This window comes from Hemitrygon akajei, chromosome 14 (genome assembly GCF_048418815.1).
Source record: "Hemitrygon akajei chromosome 14, sHemAka1.3, whole genome shotgun sequence".
Taxonomy (NCBI): domain Eukaryota; kingdom Metazoa; phylum Chordata; class Chondrichthyes; order Myliobatiformes; family Dasyatidae; genus Hemitrygon; species Hemitrygon akajei.
The window spans coordinates 58,213,839-58,232,549 of record NC_133137.1 but is presented as its reverse complement, the minus strand read 5'-3'; the positions used below and the strand labels follow the sequence as shown (position 1 = coordinate 58,232,549).

General features: G+C 39.4%; 1 protein-coding gene across 4 annotated transcripts in view; it reads left to right on the top strand.

The window, feature by feature from the left end:
- aebp2 (AE binding protein 2) overlaps window positions 1-18,711 on the top strand; it is an 87,330-nt gene that overhangs the window by 18,363 nt on the left and 50,256 nt on the right. For all 4 annotated transcript variants that reach the window (XR_012101409.1, XR_012101408.1, XM_073066140.1 and 1 more), the window contains exons 2-4: window positions 5,950-6,154; window positions 12,300-12,407; window positions 14,420-14,606. Coding sequence is in view for 2 of the 4 variants with exons in the window: in XM_073066140.1 (XP_072922241.1) it covers window positions 5,950-6,154; window positions 12,300-12,407; window positions 14,420-14,606 (500 nt within the window). In the remaining 2 variants the exon portion in view is untranslated. The remainder of the gene's footprint in view (window positions 1-5,949; window positions 6,155-12,299; window positions 12,408-14,419; window positions 14,607-18,711) is intronic.

Sequence of the window (18,711 nt, the reverse complement as noted above, 5' to 3'; positions counted from 1 at the left end):
GTAGCACATCGCTACATTGGTGACCCGGACAGTCCAAACGGGATTTGGACCAAAGATGACCGACTCTTCATCTGTTCACGCAGTTTCACTAAAACTGCCGACTTTCTGGACGCTGTGACCACGCGTGTGGTTTAGCCAAGCAGAAGCCCAGTTCCAGATTCAGCAGATATCTTCTGATTCCACACGTTACTACCACGTGGTGAGCGCCCTTGACCAGGAGACGGCCGCCCAGGTTGCGGATTTCATACAGTTGCCCCCGGAAGAAGGCAAATATGAAGCATTCAAAGCGCTGCTCATTGGGACCTTTGGCCTCTCACGGCATGAGCGGGGTGCCCGCCTGCTTCACCTGGACAGATTGGGAGGCAGACTGCCGTCAGCATTGATGAACGAGATGCTGGCCCTGGCTGACTGACACAAGCCCTGCCTCATGTTCGAGCAAGCGTTCCTAGAGCAACTGCCCGAGGACATACATCTGCTGCTGGCCGACGCAGATTTCAGCGACCCCCGGAATGTGGCGGCCCGGGCAGACATGCTGTGGAAAGCCAAGAGGGAGAGCGTGGCATCCGTCAGTCAGATTACCAGGCCACGCGCCCAACAGCAGACCAGACCAGGCCCGGCAGGGCGGCGCACACAACACAGAGGCAGGAGTGAGGAGGCCAGTGAACAGTGGAGTTTCTACCACCAGCGGTGAGGCACAAAAGCCCGCCGTTGTCGCCCGCCCTGCAAGGGCCAGGGCCAGCTGCTGCTAATGACTATGGCGGCTGGCCACCAGGACAGCCTCTTGTACGTCTGGGACAACCAGTCGGGACGCCGCTTCTTGGTCGACACCGGAGCGGAAATGCCCCCGACGGGGTACGACACCCACAACAGGAAGCCAGGACCCACCCTGAGGGCCGCAAACGGCAGCATGATACGGACCTAAGGCACCCGCACAGTGCAGCTGCAGTTCGGCGCCAGCCGTTTCACGTGGGACTTCACACTGGCCGCCATTGCCCAACCACTCCTGGGGGCGGACTTCTTGCGAGCTCACAGCCTGCTGGTCGACTTGCAAGGGAAAAGACATGTCGAGACTTTCCAGTTGGGTTGGGTGAAGCCAAGTTGCCGGCCCCACACCTGGACTCCATCATGCTGTTGAACAACGAATTCACCAGAATCCTTGCCCAGACCCAGCTGTCCAGGCCCTGTCCCTGGGGGTGGACTATGCAGCACTGGCGGAGGCGCAGCAGGCAGACGACGAGATGCCCAGCTACAGGACCGCAATCTCGGGTTTGCAGCTGCAGGACTTTCTCGTAGGCCCAGGTGAGAGGACCCTCCTGTGCGACGTGGCTACCGGCCAACCTTGCCCCATTGTCCCGGCAGCCTGGAGGCGGCGAGTTTTCAATTCCATACACGGTTTGGCGCACCCATCTATCAGGACAATTGTCCGGCTGGTCTCCAGCAAGTTCGCTTGGCACGGACTTTGCAAGCAGGTCAGTGAATGGGCCAGAACGTGCGCGTAGTGCCAAACAGCCAAGGTGCAGCGACACACTAAAGCCCCGCCGCAGCAGTTCGAACCCATCCACCAGAGGTTCGACCACATTCATGTGGATATCGTGGGCCCCCTACCAGTGTCCCGAGGAGTGCGGTACCTCCTAACTATGGTAGACTGGTTCACGAGGTGGCCAGAGGCAGTCCCGCTCACCGACACATCTGCCGATTCCTGCGCCCAAGCACTGATTGCAACCTGGGTAGAGCGCTTCGGGGTACCGGCCCACATTACCTCCGACAGAGGCGCCCAGTTCACCTCCAGCCTGTGGTCGGCTGTGGCCAGCCTGTTGGGAACGCAGCTACACCACACAACTGCCTACCACCCACAGTCGAACAGACTAGTGGAACGCTTCCACCATCACTTGAAGTCGGCTCTCATGGCCCGCCTGAGAGAACCTAACTGGGTGGACAAGCTTTCCTGGGTTCTGCTTGGAATTCGCACAGCGCCCAAAGAGGATCTGCATGCCTCGTTGGCCGAGTTGATGTACGGCGCACCCCTGGCCGTCCCGGGAGAGTTCATACCAGCCCCAAGGGGACAAGAGGAAGAACCCGCAGCAGTCCTGGACAGATTATGCGAAAGGCTGGGCAACCTGGCCCCCATACCGACTTCACAGCACGGACGGACCCCGGCCCATGTACCCAAAGACCTGCAGAACTGCAAGTTTGTGTTTGTACAAAGGGGCGGACACCGGGCACCGCTACAGCAGCCTTACGAGGGGCCGTTCAAGGTGATCAACAACAACGGGTCCACGTATGTTCTGGACATTGGGGGGAAAGAGGAGGCTTTCACGGTGGACTGACTCAAACCAGCCCATGTAGACTTGGCGCAGCTGGTCGAGGTTCAGGCACCGCGGCGCAGAGGCAGACCTCCCAAACAGAGGCTGATCCAGACTGTGAACATTGGGGGGTGTATCGCCGGTTCTGGGATGGGGGGGGGGGGGGTTATGTGGCGACCCACTTTCTGCGCAGGCTAACTGGCTCACAAATAGCCAGCACGCGGGGGGAGACTTTGGTAATGCACCTCTGATGTCATTTCCGCCCGGAGAGGGCGGGCACTAGGGATTAAATGCCAGCGCCGCAAAGTTTGAATAAACTAGTCTCGAAACGACTTACCAACTGCGTGTCGTTATTTCAGCGCTGTGTGTAGCACATCGCTACAGTATTCAATTATTCCCATTCAAAGTTTTAATTAAGATTAAGGTGTACAAGATGAAATCAGGCATAGATCATATGCGCAGCTAGAGACTTCTTGCCAGGGTGGAAATGTTCTGTTCTTTTTTATTTGAAGAAAATATAGAAATCAGATGTGTTAACAACCAAAGAGTGTAGTTTCTTGGATACAAATAAAAATTCCATTTGTATACATTCTGAACACTTATCAGACAATGTAGGAATTGGAGCCTGATTAGATTGTAAATTGTTTTATGATTTGGCATATAAGTTCTGGATTTAAATTCCAGAGTTAGTATGAAACTGAGTTCAAGAATTGCATCAACTCCCATGCTGTCATATCTGCATATTTAGCTGTCTTCAAGCTCAATTTTGAATATTTTTTGGAAGAAATTACTTACACCATGATCTTGCATTTGAAATCAAAATAGTTTCCTTAGCTTGCCGTTGCCCAAAGAACCTTCTTGACTTGATTTGTTTGAATGAATTGACCCCTGTATAGAGGGTCATTCATAGAAAATTCTCTGTATCATGTTCTAAAATCTGAAGCTCTAATTTCCCATGAATTCCATGTTATAAGTGGAACTGTGTTCCTATGGGATGATTTTTCTCTCAGCAATAACAATAAGTACTGCAGCTGGGTTGTGATTTTATCAATTCCACAAGGGTGAATATCTGTAACCTGAATGCCATAACGTGGGGGCAGATTGGGAGGTGCTGTCAAATGTATTGACTTTCAATTATCTGTAGGACACCAGGAAAACGGTCTGAGATTAAGTAATGAGACTAAGATAACCTGTCCCTACTGGACTCTGCAGGAAACCCAGTGTCGCAGTTGTTAAAAATTGCAATTAAGGTGGCAAGAAGCTGTGTTGTACAAATCGATCCAGTGCAGTTACGGAAGATAATGTGCTGGACAACTTGAGTAAATCAAATTGACCACAGAGACCAGCCAGAGCTAATGTCAACAAAATAAGCTGCTAAAGTGTTATGTTCGCAGGGCTTGAGTTTCCATCCTAGAATTTTTAAGGAAGTTATGAATGTATCATAGCTGCCTTTAATTGAAACTATTTTGCACACGTTTAGTTTGGAAGGGTGCTTGTATAATCATTTTAGTTTTAAAAAAGAAACTGTTAGCTAACTCATCGAGTAATTGCTTGAATCTGTAATTTATTTTTGGAGATGTGGGCAACATGAGAGCAGCAAGTATTTATTGTTCATCCCTAATTATCATTGGGGAAAAAGATGGTGAACTGCCACTTTAAATTGTTGGAATCCTTCCAGTGACTGCTCAAGTTTGTAGAGTAGAGATTTGTAGAATTTGGGTCGGGTCTATTATATAATTCCATATGAGGAGATTGTGCTACGTATGGGGAAACTACGAGTGTGGGTTTTGCATGTGTCCATTGCCCTAGCCCTTGGGTCATCAATATGAGAGATGCATTGAAGTAGCCTGTGTAAGCAACTACAGTGTAGCTTGTAAAACAAATTACATACTGTACATGGGTTTTGGATGATAGGTGAGATACTAAACAAGCTAGCTGCTTTGTTCTGATTGGTGTCATGTTCACTGAATATTGCTGATACTGCTTTCATTCAGGCAAGTGGAAAGTTCTCCATCACATGCCAGACTTGAGCCTCACAGATAGCCACCCCTTGCTGTGATTTGCTATTCTTGCAGCAATATTTATATGGGTGACATAGATGAGGGCGATTCCAGGAATCAGTAATAAAATGCCATTGGGACACTTAGATTTCATTGGTGTGTACTGCCCTGCATTGTGAGCTCTGAAATTTACGTGGGTTAGTGCTCCTTAAGTGCATGATGAAATGTGTTGAAGTTTCTAATTTCTCAAATGATCATTTTTATTTTACTTTGTAGATGTACCTGCTGCTTCAGTTGTATATTCTCTATTGTACTTCATGTCCACTATCAAAATGCAGTTAATAAGGCCATCCAAGGGACTAGTTTATTAAAGTTGGGGGAGCGTGGAAATGCACTGATTTTCAGCTGCAATTGTAATTGGTGTATATCGCTGTACTGAATTAGATATTCAGCAAATGAAACAGATTTGTGACAAATGTATTTTGATTTTTTTCAAATAGCTGTTGCACTTGGAACTTTTATAGTTACAACAGGATACTCTGAACTATTTATCATTCAGTAAGCATCATGTTGAGTATTATTGTAAGAATTATTAAGTAAATTATTAAACATGGGCGTGTGATAGAGTAAAAGGACGCAAGAGTTACAATTGTAGGTGTATCAGCATCTGCTTATTTCACATCTGGAACCTTGTGTAGTGATGTATTCAAACTCTACCAAGGTATCATCTGTGGAGAAAGAAACAGTTAGCATTTCAGATGTAATAAAGTTTAAATCCAAAGACACAGATGGGAAAGAGATTAAAAAAAAATATGGGGTAGATTATAGGAGTCATTAATTCAAAGATTAACAGTAAGTCGAGAATCGTGAATGGGATAAAAGAAGAAATGAGCTGTGGGTTGGGGGTGTGCATGTCTGGCATTAAGTATAGAGTGGGGAAAAAACAATATGCATTATTAGTTGCATGGGTTTCATCAAATACATCACAAAGCTGCTTTAAAAGATTAGATGCATTTCCTCAAATTCCAGGAGAATAGTGTTGGAGTAGAGAATGGAAAAACATCTGGAACTATAGATGTGTGCTAATGGACTTAATGAAAGTGTTCAGAAAACAGCTAAACCAGAATATACTGTGAACCTTCGATGTAATCTGAATACTTCATCTACGTGGAGATTAAGAATTACACAGAATGCTTTGGTTCATCTTAGTGTTGGTTTATGTTGGTTCTCAAGTTTGACTTTTGTATTTTAGTTTTCCTGGTATTGATATACACAAAATGCTTCAGGAATTAAGCAGGTCAGGTACCTTCTGTTGGAGAGGAATTAACAGTTGATATTTCAGGCCAAGACCCATCATCAGCTCTGTAAGGTTTGAGTCCCAATGCAGGGTGTCAGCCTGAAATGTTGATTATTCCTCTCCATAGATGCTGTTTGATGTGCTGTGTTTTTTAACAGGGTTTTACTAATTCAGTTCTTTTGAGGTGGTTCTGTTTTCCAGAAACCCACAGTAGCTGTTCAGTTTAGCTTAGTATAGTTTAATCAAAGGAGGTATCCCAAAGAAAGGGGAAATAAATTGATTATTACATTTTGCGTTATAGATTTGATTACCTTGCAATGTTACTAAAAATACTACTTTCTTTTCAAAGTATCAGCAGCACCTTAATGGATATGGACAGTACTATCTCCAGTGGACGCTCTACTCCTGCGCTGATAAACGGTCATGGAAGCACTACTTCAGGAAAAAATATCACTTACAACTGCTGCTGGGACCAATGCCAGACCAGTTTCTGCTCCAGTCCAGATTTGGCAGATCACATCCGTTCAATTCATGTGGATGGGCAACGTGGAGGGGTCTGTTTTTCTCCTTATTCCTATGCATTCGGATAGCTAAGTATCAAAATGTAATAATTGGCTCATTATAAGGTTTAGTAGGGGTTGCTTGAAATCTTTTCTCGAAGTCAGTTTTGACGCCAACTATGTTCTTTAGTATAAATTGCTATATTCTTCAGTTTGGATGTTTTAGAAGAAATTATGTTAATGATAATTGGTTCTTATTCTTATTGCTGATTTGATATTTTACATCTGCTAATGAAATCTTGGCCAAATTGATTGCTTAAAATTTTTCAGTTATTAAGCAATTAACCAAGGCACTGATATTGCTGTGTCTACTTTCTTTATCCTCCCCTTTCTCTGCATGGGAAAACATATTTTAGAGCTCTGCAGCCATGTGTCATGGAGTTAGTCAACAACATGCTCTATGTAGGATGTGAAATGCCCTTGTAAGAATATCATCTCATTAATCAAACTAAAAGATTAAACTTCAAGTAATCTTCCACAATACTTCTTTCATATAACCTTTCCAAATTTTGTGCCATCAGTTTCAAACTGAAGTCTGTGTTTGTACAGTATCATTAGTCGTCCACTGAGCTACTAAATGTCTGATGTTTTTCTATTCATTCTCCCTATTCAGTGTTTTTCAATTTTTATCCTACTGTTCCATCCCACTTTCTAAATGTAGTTGTCCATATAGAAAACATGTTTTAAAACAATATGAATCTGGTTTCCTATTTACTTGTGCTGATTATGGAGTGTGAAGTTGAACATTTGCTGCATGGTACACTATTGAAAGTCTTTATGGAACAGTGAATGAAACATCACTGTTCTTCATCAGAGCTGTAGTGGATTTGATAACTTAAATACTTAGAATAGTAATTAAAAATTGTTACAACATTTAATTCTTTTAGTAGCTTCTTGTCCATACTGTAACTCTCCAATGTAATGCTGCAGTATTTTGATTTATCTTGTTTAATATTGCATGCTATTTCATTTAAAATTATGGTTATAAATTGATGTTTGTGTAAATCCTATTTGCTCTTGCTTTCTTTCCATAACCTATTTTTTTTTCCGAGCTACTTAACTAGTTTCTGGTTGCGGTCTTTTAAGTTGTAGCTGTCCACACAGACAAAATTAACTGCCAAAATTTCTTTGAAGCTCAGTAACCTTAATCAAGATGTTTTACCAATTTGTATTAATTTGAAAATTTCCTTCCCTGGAATATATATCTTGATATGCCTGCATAGACAGAAGCTGCTTGAGTGTCAGGGAAATACAAACAGGCAAGCAGTTCATGACTTGTCCCTTTATAGGTGGTGAAAAGCCTTTGGAGAGTCAGATGGCAAGTCATTCACCACAGGGCACCCAGCCTTAATCCTCTTGTAGGTATGGCATTTGGAAGTTACTTGGTTTCTGGATATGTGGGGCTGATGCAGATAATGGCATAATTGTTTGCATTACAGTTACAAGTAATTCACATTACTGCAGGCTAAATACTTAGCTGTGTCACTTGTTACTTGTGGCACACTGTCTTGTATCAACTGGCAACTGAGTTATAAATGGTTCCCCCTAAAAACTGGTTATTGTTTGTTGAATTTAAAAATAAATAACAATGAAGGATTAATTTTCTGATTGTTTTGGCAAAGTTGAACTCCTTGAAATATTTTTGATACAACATAGTTTAAATATGTTTAATTTTAAGTGCTGTGTAAATTTAACATGTACTGATAGTTAATGTGTATTTCAATTGTATGCTTGGGGTGCTTTTCAATCATTCATAAATGTATTCAAATGTGGTTTGTATCTGGAGAGAACACTGATCTTAAATGTATTGGTGAAATGGATCCTCCTAGTTAAAACAGTAAGGTAATATGAGGATATTTACATTTTGGTTTTATGTTTGTTTCCCGCTGCCTTTAATGTTTATTAGTTCCTTAGATGTGCTAGCGTTGGTAGCGGTGATTTCAGTTGAGGGATTACTAATATTTTAAGTCTTGGTATAAACCAGGTGGGATTGTGAAGTGGATGCATAGGATTTGAGGTGACTTCATTAATTGTGCAATTGGTGAAAAGCATAGTACACTGCAGATAAATGTGGATAGTACTTCAATAGTGAAACAGAGAAGTCACTTAAATAATGTTCAATTGGGAAATATTAATATACAAAGAAAGTGTTTTTATGTGTTGGTCAGTGAATACAAACATTCCAGTGCAGTAGGCAGTTCAGGTTGCAAATCAAATGGAGGCCTTCATGACAAGGGACTTTTGTATGAAACAAAGATGTATTGCTTAAATTTACAAGGTCTTGGTGAGACTCTTACTAGAGAATTGTGTGTAGTTTCAATCTCTTCACGTGCCTTGAAGGTAATAAAGTGTTGGTGGGACTACCATATGAAACATTAAGTTGCCGTGTTTTTCCTTTGTTAGAGATTCAGAAAAATGGGGAAGGATAGGTTCTAATTGAAAGGTGCACAATTCTAATGAGATTAGGCAAACTGGATGAGAGGAGAGAGTTTTCACTTAGCTGGAGTGCTGAGAACCAGAGTTGATAATCTTAGGATACCTAATAAAAAGACTGGGATGAAGATAACTTTATATGGTGCTATGACAGCAAAGTGAATATATTTGAGGAGGTAGAAAAATCTCTGGACATTAAAGGCATCAATGGGTACTTGGGAAGTATGGATATTATAGATGGCCAGCCATGTTGCTGTATTTTGGAATGGGCTCAAAAAGCCTATTGTTTCTAATGCACCCTGTAGTTTGAATTTCTTTTCATGTTTTTAATTGTAAATTGAATGGATTTTGCATTTCTCTGGTATTTGCGTTCTAGCATAATAGAACAATACTGTGGAAGAAAGAATTTTGCAAAGGCTCTGGTGAACAAGCAAAACATGAGTGAGGGGGAAAATAAAACTTGAGGGTTATCAAGTTGGTCTGAAATTGGTCATAACAGTTTAAGTATTTAATTGTGATGGTTGATAATTAGAGAATTAACTTTTGTACAGTAAAAGTCTGATAATCCATCATTCTTGGAACTTTGGTAGATCTGGTTAGATCAGCAGATTTTCACCCTTTTTACATGTTTAAGGAATAATATACAATTTCCAATTAACATGTTAAGTTTTAAGGAATTGGGAAATATGCAAGCACCTTTGGTCCCAGCTCCAACGGAGTACTCACCCCATTGTCCAGACTCTCAACTCATGATGCAAGACCATAAGACCATCAGGATTTCTGCAGTCAGATGGTGGACGATTCGGGGGGGGGGGGGGGGGGGCAAGAAGCACATCAAATTGTGTAGAGTCGGAGACATAGAAGAGAAGTCAACTGTGTTATGCTCAATGAATACTTAATCCTAGCCTAGAATGAATGCCTTCCCATCCATTACTCACATTTGTTGTCCTGCAGCTTCATTTGAGATTTTTTTATTGGTACAAAGCTATGGGTAGTCTTGTGTGTGCTTGACGGAGTTAGTTCTAATTTTTTAAAAACAAAAGCATAGAATTTGAGTGACTGCCAAATTTATTCTGGAGGAACAGGGGATAGCAAAAAAATTTAATTAATCATTTGGTGCTTTCTAACACCAACATGATGCGTTATTATTCTTGTACAGATTGGAAATGGCTAAATTGTGAAGGATCAGCTGTTGTCTATCTGTTCAGATTGAATACAAATTGCTTCAAATGCAGTGTTTCACATGAAACTTTTGGCTTTTGAATTGCTAGAGTGACACTTTATCAAAGGTCAGCCTCGTTCACTCAGATAGAGACAAGACTGCATATATTGAAATCTGGAGCAAAATGAGCTTCTGAACTACCTCAGCAGGTCAGGCAGCAACTGTACAAGGAAACATCAACTGTCCATTTCCCTGGTTTGCTGAATTCCACCAGCAGATGTTTTTTGCTTGCTCAGTCAAATTTACAGAGTAGTTAGATTATTACTGTTGCTTGCCAATAAAACTACATTATTCCATGGTAAAATTTTATTTGAAATTCAATCTTTTTTTTCCTTCACCCCTAGTTCTTAAGGATAGCTAAAGATATTTTTCCCTGCACAATTTACAAATGAATTGCCTAGGTATTACAATGTTGTCTTTCATTTTAATTGATTTCATATTTCCACAAATGAGTCTGCATTTCTTAGTTTCAGCATCAATAATGCATAGTACTGATATTAACATTGTTCTTTAAACCTAAGGATATTGTCATCTATAAATCAGTCATTCCAAATTTATGACTTTTTTAATACAAGCAGATATGAAGGCCCTAAACCTTTACATCACTTGTATGTCATAAAATCTTTTTTTTTGTAGTTTATTTCTACCGTTCATCCCTTGTGATTCCATATTAGTTTCATTATGGTTGTCTGTAAGCATAGTGTCTGTAGGCTTCCTTTTAACTTTTGGTAGTTTCTTTGCCTGGACTACATAATTGATTAAATACTTTTGAGATTTGAAGTGATTTGAAATTTTGTCCATCTTGTTTATTATTCACACTGAAAATGTTGAGGAATTATACCCAATAGTCCATTGATTCTGCCTTTATACATTTCATCAATGACAATGGTCAGTATGCATTTTGTCAGTGCTATTTGACCTCGTTCTATAACTAATCCTGGTAGAAATTTTGTGCTGGCTTTGAAATCTTCACTGCTTGAGTCTGCAGCATCTTTGTTTCTCATCCAGAGTAGTGAGATAAACTTCCTTGGCAAGTTTGTGGAAAGAGTATTCAACCTGAATTCTTCTGTTTTTGTATCTGTCATCCAGCTTTAATGTATAATAATTTTCTTTAAAATAGCTAATGTATGTACTGAAATTTGAGCTTGGTTATTCAAAGTGTTTGTTCAGTATTTAAGTGACTCTCATTTAGAGCCTTGGATAATAGGTTCTTCAATGCTTATCTGAAGTGACCCTGTCTGATATGATTTTACTTTGCTGTACAACCTATGTACAATTTGCTAAGGTCCTCTGTAAAATTAATTAGCATTGAGTGTGTGGGAAATTTTAATTTATTTATCTAAAATCTCTAAATTTGTATTTGTAATGATAAAAATATTTTAAAAGGCCACTCATTTGATTATATATAAGATGTTAGATGTTTAGTTTTGAATGTTCAGAGGTCAAATTTAATGTCAGAGAAATGTATATGATGTACATCCTGAAATGCTTTTTTCGCAAACATCCATGAAAACAGAGAAGTGCCCCAAAGAATGAATGACAGTTAAACATGAGAAACCCAAAGCTCCCCCCTCCCGTGTGTAAGCGGCAGCGAGCAACAATCCCCACTCCCCACCACTGGCAAAAAAAAGCGCACCTGCTACCGAACACAAGCGCGATCTGAGCAATAGCAAAGACACAGACCAAACTGACCCCAAAGGCTTCACATTTCATCCAAAATTTGACAACCCACAGGTTCTCTCTCTCCCTGGCAAGGGGGAGGGAGGTGTCCCCCATTTTTACAGCGAGTGGGAGACATAACAGCAACCCGCTGGTTTATGATGTTAAAAGTCCGTCTCGTCGCTTTTTATGAGCTCTGTGTCCGAAGATTGCAAAGACTTCGGGTCTTCGGGCCCACAGTGAAAGATTTTCCAGCCTCCTCGACGCTACATAAATCTCCTGCCGTGACAACGACCCTCGAGCTGCCCATCTCCAGAGCCCTGAGACCTCAGGTTTCTGACCATGATCGAGATTCTCAGACCAAACCCTTGGCATTTTGAATATCGGCCAGTTGTGGAACCCCAAGAACAGGTCCCATTCCTTCAAAGAACCGAAGCCTGTGTGTAACTCCAGGTCAGGGTCTTCAAAAGAACCCTGAAAGGGGAAAAATAAAGATATTAAAAGTAGAAATAGAGCTGTTTCCAAAGTTGCAAGCAAAGGAGTCGCCGTTAGGTGCCATTATCCCTCCTGAGCTCCGCCTTTTCCTTTGGAAGTAATAAGTCAACTTCAGTGGAAGAATTGACCTTTTTAGGGTTTCAAAGCTTATTGTGACCAAAGACTGAAGAGATTACATTTTATTTTGTACTTATTGGGGTGCTATGGTAATGATAAAAAGATGTTTCTTTACTGAGGATTAACATCCTTTTTCATTTTGCTAAATGCATAAAAGGCATGTTCCTTGAATCTTTCAAACAATGTTTCAAACATTGTAAATTTGTTTTTCAGGTATTTGTTTGCCTATGGAAAGGGTGCAAAGTGTACAACACACCATCTACTAGTCAGAGCTGGTTGCAGAGGCACATGCTCACACACAGCGGAGACAAGCCATTTAAGGTAGGTCTGAAAACCTGTGCATATTCTACCTTGTCACAATGCATTACAACAATCATTTATTTTCCTGAGGCTGAACCAAAAGTCCTGTATGTGTTTGCACATTGATGAACCCTTAGAGATTCCAAAAGGCTAACCTTTAACTCAGCAAATAATATTAGGTTTAATTGTTCCTTTTGAATAAATATGCAGATCATAATGTTAAGACAGAGGTTGCTGGATTCTTGATTAGTCAGGGATATGGGGAGAAGGTAGGAGATTGGTGCTGAGAGGGAAATGGCAGAGCAGACTCAATGGGCCAAGTGGCCTAATTATGCTGGTGAGATTATTTGAGGATGTTGTAAAACTCCATGTGATACTTCTGGCTAAACTCCTGTTTGGGCTGCATGTGATCTACCCACATAGGAGCTTCAGGTCAGGAAACTTGAAAATGTATAAAAAGCTGAGCCAAATGGTATGGGACAGTGTGATATTTAAATGGACTTGTCCTTGACAGAGTGCAAGATCTATTGTTAGGATCTTAATTTTTTTTCTCTTTTCTGGTCATGTTTCAAGCTGAATTGCATTGCCATGCATTGAAATGAAAAGTTGACAACTACAGCCAAATCTGTTTCTGGAACATGTTATTATGAAAGGCACAAAGTTAATAATAAGGTTTTTATGCTGCACGTTGTTTCACCAGATACTCTCCAGTTGAAGATTAGATCCTAGTGGATTATTAACATTCTTAAATGAGAAGTTGACATGACATTTTAAAAAAAAAACCAGATCCCTGGAATGAAGCTTATCATAAATTAGAATCATGACCGGTCAGATTTTACTGGAATTTTATCTATTTTATCAGTGTTCTCCAGTAGTATGGATAATGGTTTAAAAGTGTATGGTTAAGTTAGTTGTAAAAATTGTTAACAGACTTCATTAATATCCCTACAACTCTGAAGTCAAAACATCTGTTTGCTTTTATTGTTTCTGTTAAAACCAAACTGAGTTATTGCTGTTAAGCTATTATTGAAGCCGGAAGCAGAAAAAGAAGCCTAAATGCACAGTAGCTGAAACCGATCAGGCTGGCTGATGTCACTTTTGATTTCAACAAATCAAGCCCTCTCATCACATTTTGCTATTGAATAGGCAAAACTGATATTACTGCCCGCCTTTTTCCATAAGAGTCAGGGTTCTTTTTCAGCTCCTCTGCATTCTCTGACCAATGCACATTTCAATATTGCTTCAAATCACTTCATGATTTTTTTAAATGACAATTCTCTTTGACCCCATAGGTCACAGGTTTTGATTAGAGTGGGTTGCAGATTTTGTTTAGTATTTGCATGATCATGTTTCTAGATTGCGTTGCTGTATAGCTTGTCTAATTTTAAGATCTTTACCCAATTATTCTAGATTGCCTTACCAGGGGACATAGTCTTACATCGTCTACAGATTGTGATTTCATTGTTTCTCACAATCCCAATAGAATAAGTCTGACCATACAAATTGTTCTTGTATCTTATCAGTTTTATATCCTTGTCACCTTGTCAATCTGTATGGTAGCCTTAGAAATCCAATATATGTTTATCCTCTCCCTTGATTATGTTCTGCAGGAACACTGAGCAGTCAGCACTCTACAAAGCTATACCTTATATTTTCTTCCAGAATTAATGTTTCCCACTTGCTAATTGAGGCCAGGGCATTCAATTAAAAAAATATCTACCCAATTGTTTGCTAGATTTGAAACGTACTTGTTACTTCTTGAGTGCAAACTGATTTTGTGGATGTTTACATGTATATGAATTAAAACCCAATTGCCTAATTAGTATCTTCAAAATTTGCACATGTGCTTCATAAACTATTTCATCTAAATTAACTGTTTAACATCTGAAGTGATTTTTATTTTAAGTCATAATTGGGTGAAGCTCATTGCCTCATATTCTCTAGCTAATGGTTTAATTTGTTCAAAATTAAGTATTTTGCACAGGATTTGTGGTGACAATGTTTCCTTAACAAGTATTTTCACTTTATTTTAGTGTGTTGTTGGTGGTTGCACTGCTAGCTTTGCATCTCAAGGTGGCCTTGCTCGTCATGTCCCCACTCACTTTAGCCAACAAAACTCTGCAAAGGTCACTAATCAGCCGAAGGTCAAAGAGGAGTCCCCTTCTAAAGCAGTAATGAATAAACGAAGGAGGCTAAAAAATAAGCGACGACGTTCATTACGTAAGTTTTTCAAGCCTGTCTGCAACTAAGAGCCAATTTTTCAAACTCTTACCATTATTAGTGGTTTGCAATACAGTTCTTTGCTGCGTTATTGTATTCAGCATTTGACGCCTTGCTGAATTGGTGGTTGTAGCTGAAGGGGTTACTGTGTGGGTAAACTTCCTGAATTGAAGATGGAAGCCTTTTGTTCTTTGTGGTTAGATGTCATGAACAATGGAAGTTTACGTTTTCTCAACACAATGCCATTTGGGCATAATATTGCCAGTGATTTGAGAAGTGACTGGTGAAGGAGATATTCATTTTCTATTAGAATGCTTCAATGCTGGGAACAGATAGAACTAAAAAGATCGAATATGCACATGCTTGGTTGGATGGTTTGTTTCCCTGCTCATTTCAATCTTCTGTTTTTTAAACTACTGGTTTGTGGATGTCTTCCTCTGGCTTGCATGTGATTTAAGACTTGTTTTATATAGTTCATATTTAAATGCCTTCAGAAGTGAGCCAGCTGCTAACACACCACACAGTTCTACATTGTTTCATGTCTTGTGAGTTAAGTTTCTTGTGGAATGGTATAAAAGTAACGTAGCTTTATCTGAGAACTGTCATATAGTTTTCTGTTGCTTATCAGGATCGCTATACTTGGGCCAAGTACACCAAATAGTGTTTGACAGGCAATTCTAAATTGGAATTTTAACATTATTAACTTTATAGCACAAACAGACCTGGATGTTTTAAAATCCTTCCTCAAATGAAGTAGTAGAACATCTGTTACTGGAAGTGATTCAAATTTTGATAAACTGTTCATAAAACTCTGCACAAGGAATATCAGAAGCAATATGACCAACATTTAATGAGGTTGGGAACTTGAATGTGATATATCAAGACCTTGGAAGATGTAAAAGAAATATGGCAGAATGGTACTAATGTTTGTGATTCTACTGAATGGGGAGAGTAGAAAATTTGGAATTCCACTCTGTCAAAAAGCAAAGGTTAAGGGAAAACTTTAAATAGGTGTTAAACATGATTTCGATAGAGTAATTGATAGGAACTGTTTCCATTCACAAAGGCAAATGTTAAAACAATTTAAAAATAGAAAGGTTTTTTTTGCACAGTGTATTGTGAATGAGAATATAGTGCCTGAAGAGCTAGTGAAGTATATTCAACCAACTTAGTTGACATAAGTATTAATGGAAATATTTGTAGAGTTCTGGACCAAAAAAAAAGGGAGTTAGGTTAGTGGGATGCCTCTTTCTTAGAGCAGGAAGGATGGACTAAATATCTACTTTGATGCTATGACTAAGCTGAACACTGCTGAAAATGAAGTAACACCAAGTTATTGTCTGTGATGCAGAAAGCTTTGTAGTTAGTTCACCCAGGTTTCCACAATTTCAGACGTGCATGTTTTTTTGCAAACAATGGCACATTATAATCCATTGTTTATAACATTCATTAAAAATCTGGTGTTTTCATGTGTTAAATTATGTGCAAAAATTTCAACCTTCGATTATTTTTCTGGAACTGGAATCTTCATCACTTAATATGGATGTTTTAGCAGCTAAAGGAAGTAAAAGTTGGTCTTCAAATTTTCTCTTTCTCATTAGTACATCCTGTATTCTGTATATCTGCCTAAGTCATAGTGAACATTTTTCCTTGTATTGAGCCTATAAAACTGGTATTTTGATATCTCGTACTTCTGAAATTCAAAGGTGTACCTTGACTTTTGATGTCTTCTTGCACAGCAAATTTGCCGTCCTTTTAAGACCAGTTGATCCTTTATTTTATGAGACTAAGCCTACATAAAATGCCACCAAGTGTGGTTTTGCAAGTGCCTTTATACAATAAAGTTTCCATACTCCTTAATCCAGATCCCTGTGTAATAAAAACTAAAATATTGCCTTCGTAATCATTCTGCACCTCAATGTTGCCATTCAACGTGTGTGCAACTGCTCCTGTATCCCTTTTGACCATGAACACCACCCCAACAGCAATTAATAGCTATTCTGTTGAGAGGTAGTTTTTAAGTGTTTCCTATTAGCAGTGTTCTGGCCCCTTAGCTTGTCTCTATCATCTTGAGGACTCTCTATCCTCCTCCATAACTCACTCTACTGGCTAATTTAGGATTGTCAGCAAGCTTAGAAGGATAATATTTGGTCAGTCAAGTGTTTTGTATGAATTAGGAAGAATTATGGCTGTTGTCTATGGTACCCTACCATTCATAGCTTGCCAGGCTGAGAAGAGTTCATTTATTCCCATTCTGTTTTTTTTGTTCAATGACTAATTCCCAAGCCATTTTGATATGTTACTACCCAATTTGATGCAATTTATTCCTATTGATTAAACTCTACATGTGACCTTATTAAACAAACTCCTTAAATTCAAATAGCCTGCAGCTACTGTTTCAACTTTCTTCATTCCAGTTACATTTTCAAAGATTTCCAGCATATTAATCAAGTATTATTTTCCTTCCATAAATGCACGTTGGGCTTTACTCGATTGCTAAATCTCTTTGTTCTTTTCAAGGAATTTTGTTGTTATATCCTTAATAGATTCTAACTTTCTCCTTAACCACTGACATGGGGCTAACAGTTTAAAAGTCTGATTTGTTTCCTTGTCTGCTGCATCCCCATTCCCCCATTAGTCATGTCACATTTGCTACCCCCAATCCATGGGATAAATTCCAGAATTCATAAAACTTTGAAATATGATAGCCAGCTCTTCCTTTTTTTTTACATCATTGTGTCTTTGAAATTTATCATCTCAACAGTTAGTCTTGTACATTTTTATGTAATAGTTCCACCCCTTTCTTGGCTTTGCTAAATCTTTGATTTACTAATGTATAGAGCAGCTGTGTCTGTTGTGAATTCAAGCATAATACATTTGTTTAATTTGTCTGCCTTTTCCTTATTCCCAAAGTTCAATTTGGCTGTTTATAAGGAGTCTCAGCAGTTTTTTTTAATATATATATACCCATAAAAGTGTTGGTGCTTAGCCCCCTTCCTCCCTATATGCTGAATCTTGTTTTGGATTAACAGCTTCAACTATATACTAGAATTTACTACCAGAAGTTGTCTAGTGACATGAAACTTCAAAGGAATAAACAGTATGCACAGAAGGCAGTACCTACAAATCTGGATTTGTTTAGCTATAGTTTAATTTTGTATTTTATTCAATTGTGCATTCATGGAATGGTAATCAAGTGAACCTCATCTGAATCTTGAAGCTAGAAAATTATTATATTGCACTAATCATTTATGCTCACAGTGTAAAAGGCAATAGTTTACACATTTGATCAGTCTGTTTGCTATGCATAGAATTGCCTGCACTCTATAAAATAAGCTCCACTGATTGTTACCATGTATATTTTAGTGATAATTTGGTTTCACTTTTCATTTTGGAAACTCCGTTCACCTTAGCAACATATGCCATAACGGTACAAGTAACACATCTCTTTCACAACTTACCATAATTGAAACTAAGATTATAGAAAGGTTTCCATAAATCAGGATTATTCAGATGTTCTGTTCTTCATTTCACTGTGCCTATTGCACTGCATTCATGTGAATTGGCTTCCTGTTGGTTTCTCTTCAAGTTTGAATTGCATCCTACCTATTCTTGAGAATTAAAATGGTTGAATAACATCAGTATATCAAAATCAGAATCTTTGAAATGCCTATGTGCTGCTACTCTTATGAAAGGGCATGAATGAGTAAAAGTAAAGCACTCTTTTTTAAATTTTGCTGCAGGTACTAAATAAGCACTAGGATCAGTGTAGTGAGGATTGGGTGACAAATTAGATTTTTATTTGATATGAGCTAGGCTCCTGAAATAGCTTGTCTTAATTGGATCAAGTTGCTTTATAGATTTACCTGGTTAGCGCCATCATTATCCCACACCTATTTGAGTGGGATAACTCTAAGATATGTGCACCAAAATCTTATCAGCCTTCTCTCCTCTGGATCTGAGGTAGCAATAGCAGACAATTGTTGCCATCTGTTTAGAATGGAGTCACTGGATTTCATTCCTGATGTGCCCTTTCATTTATTGCTGTTACTCTCCAAAGATGCAGTGGCCTTAACTACTTTGCTTTCCTCGCACTCACATGCCC